General features: G+C 44.9%; 1 protein-coding gene across 5 annotated transcripts in view; it reads right to left on the bottom strand.

Moving 5' to 3' along the window:
* Nucleotides 1-2,228: 2,228 nt before the first annotated feature.
* APLP2 (amyloid beta precursor like protein 2) overlaps nucleotides 2,229-6,793 on the bottom strand; it is a 45,456-nt gene continuing 40,891 nt past the window's right edge. For 3 of the 5 annotated variants that reach the window (XM_057373544.1, XM_057373547.1, XM_057373548.1), the window contains 4 exons: nucleotides 5,342-5,424; nucleotides 4,410-4,484; nucleotides 3,772-3,927; nucleotides 2,229-3,016 (listed from right to left, as the gene is read on the bottom strand). In XM_057373544.1, coding sequence (XP_057229527.1) covers nucleotides 2,915-3,016; nucleotides 3,772-3,927; nucleotides 4,410-4,484; nucleotides 5,342-5,424 — 416 coding nt within the window. In that variant the 3' untranslated portion in view covers nucleotides 2,229-2,914. The remainder of the gene's footprint in view (nucleotides 3,017-3,771; nucleotides 3,928-4,409; nucleotides 4,485-5,341; nucleotides 5,425-6,793) is intronic. The other 2 variants (XM_057373545.1, XM_057373546.1) reach the window with 2 other exon arrangements.

The following is a 6,793-nucleotide window of genomic DNA, read 5'->3' as shown; positions in this document are numbered from 1 at the left end:
CTTCAAGCAGCTAAATTTCAACATGACTTTTCAGAAGCTATGGTCAAAATCCATCCTAAAGAACCGATCCCAAGTACTTGGCAGTCTGTGCCAAAGCATGGAACTAACAGACCTCGAATTTCAGATTTAAATGTGCTATTAGATTTTCCCTTTGATAAATTCTGTTAGTCCTGCAAAATAAATACATCAGGCTGGAATCAATCTGTAGCCTCTGTAATTTTTTTCTCTTGCAGGTCACTGTACCTGAAGGTGCAGTCCAAGAAYGGCTTTAGGCTGCAGATAGGCTTTGGCATAATTTAAATCAAATTTAGTTTAACATCAAAACTCTCAAGTAGCTGTGACAAGTCACCAGACGGCATTTTCTAGCACAGCATCTGCTCTTTTCTCGGTGTTTGAATAATTTAACCAGGATATGGAGGTTCCAGCAGAACCAAGGAGCCYGTCTTTAAGAAGAAACAGGATATGTGAGTGCTTCCTGTTCAAAATTGCTATAAACCTTCTTGCTTCCTCCTCTCCTTCTCTTCATCTAGACCTATTGGGAACTGCACAGATTAATATGGAGGAAAATTACTTCTGTCTATTGACCTGTAAAATGACATTCAAGTGGCAATGACTCTTTGGCTGTGTCACTGAGATGTGAYAGAGGAGGAATCTGTGTTTGAGGTCTCACTTCAAGAAAGGAGAAGAGAGAAGAATGACACCCAGGAGCAGAGATAGGTGTAAGCTTTATAGGTATTCAGTTTTAGGTGTTCTAGAAGAGAAATTTAAACCAAACAGTTATTTCCCCTCATAAAACAGCACCAGCAGCAGCGATGCAGTGAGCACTAACCATAATTAGCTGATTCCTGGCCTGGGCTCTKTAACTTTAATTATTTCAGATCTGGCCGTCCACAAGAAGCATCCATGGAAACGGCRTCATTGTGAGGTTTTTCCAAGCCCTCATGTCTAGGAATTTTCAGATTTCCTGCTGTCCTTGTGCCCACCCCCATTGCTGAGGCCCGCAGGTGTCAGGATTCGAGCACAGAGGCAGCACAGGCTCCCATGCTGCACAAACCATCCTGGGGCCCATCCCATCCCTGTGGCTCCAAAGGAAGTGCAGGAGGATGGCCAGGGACAGMACAGCCTGTCACCACAGCCAGCCTTGCTCTGCTTGCTCCCACACGCTGTGCCAGCAGGCACCTGAATCCTGGGAACGGGGAGAACCATCCACAGCATCKTCCACAAGSAGMCAGAGGGAGCAGCAGCCCCAGATCYCYCASACCCATGGGCTGCTTTAGCACTACTCAGGATCCAGGCCATTGGTTCACCATCCTGCCTCCTCCTCTCCACAAAGGGCACCAAGATCTGCAAATACCACAACAGAYTCCAGGCATGGTTATACATCAGTACCTGTAACAGTCCTCACAGTCAGGCAAAGAGCTTGTGGGTTCAGCAGGAACCCACCTCAAAGAGAGCCCATGAATAAAGAGAAGAAACAATCTGGAAGTTAAAGTGTTTATTGATGTGTTTAAACTTTGTACATTCCCCACAGACCACACTAAGGAGTTTGCAGGTAAATCTGTGCATAGTGGGAAGAAACACGGAAAGGGGAAGAAAAAATAAAGTCACAGGAAAAATAGAAAAAATACACCACAGGTTACCAGAACCTCCAGATTTAAAAAAGCCGTGAGCATTAACACCAACTATACAAGCATTACAAAGACATGATGGTGAGTGGAACAATACCCCTTTTGGTCTTCTTGGGGCCTATGCATCCCATTTCCCTTAAAGCAGGCAGCATCCCTTGCCCAGCGTGTCACCCTCTTCCCTCCCCAGCTAATAAAAGAGCTTTGTTTGCCAATTCCCAAGGTCCTGGTTATTGCAGTGATTTGTCATTTCTGGCCTGACATCATCCAGGGAGATGCAAAGGCTCAAAAACCTGCGGCTCTTAACTACTTACCATGTTGGTGAGGCAGGACAGCTGGGGAAATTAGAAAGTAGTAGCAAGAGGGGGCTGTTAATGCCAGGTGAGTACTGAAGGAAACTGGCTGAGAACAGAGGATTTCAATTCAATACCAGAACTTCCAGCTCTAGAGCAGAACTAAATCTGGAAGGGGAATGTGCAGACCCCAGTATGCACAAACCATGTTCTAACATTCCACTAGAATAACTACAAACAGAGATGCTAGAAGCCTTTTAACTCCTTGCCTCCAGGGAGTCTTGATTCCTAGAGCCCAAGCTGCTAAGCAGCAGGGTGCACACCACTGGCATATGAGGATGGGGTTTTTTCTTTTTTTTTTTTCTCTTTTTCTTTTTTTTTGTTCTCCTCATTATAAGGAATTTTGTTAGTTACCATTCCCAATTGTTTCCTTGCTTATGCTGTAAGAGCTCCTACTCCTAAATTAATCTCTTTGCAACTCCCAGTGAAATTCACTTAAAAAAAARGRAAAAAAGAATACTGCTTTATATATAAAAGCCAAAATGTGAAGAGCCACAACTGTCTCCTTTTTCCAAGGTGGGCTGATACAAACGACCCTCAATATACAGGTGGTCTATCAGAAATAAAAATCAGCATTTCCCATTTTTATATATATAGAGCTTGTATCAGACAACAGTACAACAGAACTGGTATTTTTCAGATTATTAAAAAAAAAAAAGAAAACTACATCTCAGTCAAACATCTGCAATAGATCCATTTTTCCCATTTAAGGAGATTTATATATCATATTGTTATATTATCATTTCTTCACCCATTTAAAAGAATGGAAATTGCAACTCTACAGTAGTAATTATAGTCTTAATGATCCAGGAGTTCTGAATGTAAGATGAAGTCCTCTTGAAGCAACTGTTGGTCAGTAGTTGATCCAAACACTGGACCACTTTGGCCCTTCGCCCCGCAGCTTATCCCATCAGGGCTAGTCTATCTTCATCTCTTTTATATCTGCATCTGCTCCAGGTATTTGTAAGTGGGATTCTCATAGCCATGGTTTTGCATCTTGCTCAGATGCCGCTCCTCAGGGGTGAGCATYGGGTCAACCTTTGGAAAAAACACAATATTGATCATGGAGACACTACCAGGACTGATTCCACAGAACAAGAGGCAATAAACACTGAGTGAATACCAAGTGAACAGTAAACAGAGAAAAAAGGTAAACGGCAAAAGGTAATTCGTTTAATGGAGGTGCTTGTTCAGGTGCTGATGCCTCCTGCCCACTCAAACCCCTTTRGGGGTGTTCTCACAAACCTGTCATTGCTCAGTTAACAGTGTGAACCAGAGACTCACTTCTCTCATTRAAGAGGTTATGATCTCCTGCATGGGTGGGACGAAGGAAAAAGCAGCTTTCTCTGGGCTCCATTAAGTTATCATTAGATATGTGCAAGGAAGAAGGAGCCGCTCCTCAGCATTTGGCCAATCTCGACATCTTAATCATCAATTAGCTGGGAGGATAAATTGCTATGGATTGACTGACTGACTGCCCTGCTAAAAATATCACCTGTAAAGCTCATTTACKGCTAAATCCTACCCTGAGCCAGCCAGGGAAGCCTAATTGAATCCTAGTGATAAGCAAATGCAACTAAGGAGAGGCAGATGCCAGCATGGTACCCCCAGGGACTGGCACCTGCACACCAAGGAATGAGCAGTGACAGTGTCAGCAGGGACAGAGTTAATTCCTACCCAGCCAGAAGCAGAACTGTCCACGGCCTGGCAGTTTCTGCCATCCYCTACCCCCACACACGACATGTGATTCAACACTGCCTATTTTCATCCTTGGTTACGGAGCTGTTTCTCACCTCCACAATTCCATGGCTGATGGTCCCATACTGCCTCTTCCTCAGCATCACCAAGCTGATGACTATAACAGTAGCTATGGCAACAGCAATCACCAAYAGCCCAATAAGGGCACTGCTGCTGAAGCTGAAGTCATCACGGAGGGAGTTGTCATTATCCTGGAAGGAAGAAAACAAGGGAGCAGGCTGAGGAAGAGCAATGAGGGAGATGCACTGCTAAACACAAACCTAAACCATGGGCACTAGTAAGGTCTTCGACCATCTGTGATATCGAGATATGACTGATTATACRCTAGATAGTGTACGTATTTCACCCCTACGCCTTCCACCCCTAAATATTTCACCTCTAAATATTCCATCAAAATAATAACAAACACAAAATTCTTTCCCCACTTAGTACCTCTGGACAGGCACTGGACCACATCACTTCCCTATCCCACAAAACACTTCTGCAGTAGAGTCAGGTTAACATCCAGCGTATTCACTGTTTACATCTCATGCAGAAGGGTTGTATTGTGTTTCCCTCTGCATGAGTCCTAAGAGCAGCATCCAGGCACCAAACCCCAAATTCAATAAAAACAGGAATCAAAATCCAGCTTTGGGAATGTGCCAGTCCCTGGATTCAGCAGCCACAAACATACCGGCTCATCCACCAGCCCTCCGACACGCTCCGCATTGAAAATCATCTCCTTCACATCAAGGGTTTCATCAATTACCTAAAAACAGCCACAAAAGTGTTTTATGGAAGGATCCACACAAAACAGGGAGAAGAAAGAAGAGGAAGACAGACAAGAGACCTTCAATGAAAGGTCAAGACAGACCTTGTCAAGACAGGACAATGAAAGGAAAGACAGACAAGAGACCTTCACCAGCAAAAGCTCCAGGCCATTTACCATCTCCCCCCTGCTCTCAACAGCATGGAATGTTCACCAGCTCTTATACAGCCATCAGAGATAGTACTACACCTAGTTACCTCCACACTACCTCAAACTAAAGCCCCAGAAAACWAATCAATTAAAAAATAGGTCTTAACTTTGGACCCAGCATTTYGGTCACGTAAGATCTAACTTGTGGCTTTAAAACAGTATTGAAAGGAAACTCAAAAGCTGACTTTTTTTTAAAYCCATGGAACTGAGGCAAAGCAGCTGTCACTAGAACCAAGAGAATTCTTAACACTGTGGATAGAGACAATTCCTGCTGGATCGCTCCCCTTCAGAGGAAGGTGAGGCCTTTCCTGCCATGAAAAATAAGTGGGAGCACAGATGGAACACACAGCATTCAGTGTGTTCAGACAGTGAGCTACCTAGTGAAAATAAGGGGACATCAAAGAGTCTCTGCTTGGGAAAAGCATTCCTAAATCAGAGTTCTCAGACTGCCAAGATCTGAAGCTCTCTCCTTCCCTCCCCTCTAATGCTAATCAGTATTAGGAGCCTGCAACAGTCACCAAACCAACTCCCCCACACCATATGGATAATGAACACATTTTGTGAGCAGGAATTGCACATGGAAACAAGCCATTGCTATTAGTGTCCACGGCAGGTTTAGCTTCACAAAATAAAGGTGAAGAGCTCACCACATTTTCATCCACCTTGTTCTTGCTGTTAATCACTTTTTCTTCAGCACCAATCAGCCCGTCCAGCTCGGTCATGCCAGAACCTGCACCAAAAGAGCAAGGAGAGCCCATCAGCCCTGAGGAACATTTTGAAAGGATCACCTACTCTTTCTAGAGCTGCCATAGCTCGTGTGTTTAACTGCACAGACCACTGAGCATTAACCTGTCCTCATGCTGCTGTGTCAGAAGGGAGCTCACAAGCTATAGTGACAAGTGATTAGGAGAGCTGTTAATGAGGGGAAACAAGGTGGGAATGAGAGGAGCAGACAGAACTCATCACCAAAACCAGGCTGAGGTGTCGATCCAGACAAACTGCACTGTGAAGTGGTTCTGTTAGACAGCCCTAGACAAGGTGTAGTACACACTGAGTGCAGTGACATCTGCAGGTGTCACCTGGGGTCACCAACACCCTCCATGACCCCGGACAGAAGTGCACACACACCCCTCCACCAAGAGCCAGCACACAGGAAATGCTTYCAGCATCACCAATTCTGCTGGAATCAGGCAGATCAGCAAGCGCCTCGGGAATGAGAATTCCAAGGTCACCCAGCGTGGCTCTGTAATGAGCTGCTGTCCCATATCTGGCACAAGCCCAGAAATAATAAATCCCAGGGCAAGGGAGGAGCAGAGAACCGCACCAGCCTTTGTACCAGAACGTTACTACCCATTTCCAGCTGGAATCAGCCCCGACTCAAGAGAAGAATATCAATTATCAGAAGGCTCCAAATAACTGTTCTGATCCAAAGTGTTTATAAATAGATYAGATCATTAAGAGGAGAGTCTGATGCAAACTGCCCTGACCTGACATAGCACAGCATGTCAGGAGAACACCAGTGTTGCAGTGACGTAGGGACAACGGGATGACCCGTGACTCACTAGTGCAAAACCAGGACAGCAAAGCTCAAACCTGCARTGGGATCTTTCCAACAAAGTGGGGGAAATTCTACTACAGCACTTCAGGCTTTGCTGGTGACTGCAAACCATCCCCCTGCATAAACTGCTGAGCTTGCAAGGTGCCCAAGACATTATGCCAACTGCTGCTGGAATTGGCAGCATGTTCTTTGATGAGATGCAGGAAAAGGCTACTTGGCTCCAAAGCAAGTTTTAACAGTGACAGGCTTTTATTGCCTGAAAATGCCACGGAAATAACGTTTCACTATGAAGCATCTCAGGTTTTAGTGCATCACATTTTTCTTTGGAGGCAGTAATCAGATTCCAAGCACAGCCAAGATTGCCAGTCTGACTTCTCWCAACTGTCGAAGCAGGTCATGTTATTATGGAAGTCAAGGATTGGGATTTTCAGGAGAGACAAGCTACAAATAGTTTGTACAGAACTACTGTGYCTGCTTTTGGCCTAAGGTTGCTTTATTCCAGTCTCAGGAGCCAACCCAGCATAGTCTCCAGGGCTGAGAG

Source organism: Malurus melanocephalus, unplaced genomic scaffold (genome assembly GCF_030028575.1).
Source record: "Malurus melanocephalus ecotype Western Australia unplaced genomic scaffold, MMel_1.1 scaffold_201, whole genome shotgun sequence".
NCBI classification, from domain to species: domain Eukaryota; kingdom Metazoa; phylum Chordata; class Aves; order Passeriformes; family Maluridae; genus Malurus; species Malurus melanocephalus.
This window is presented reverse-complemented; position numbering and strand designations above follow the sequence as displayed.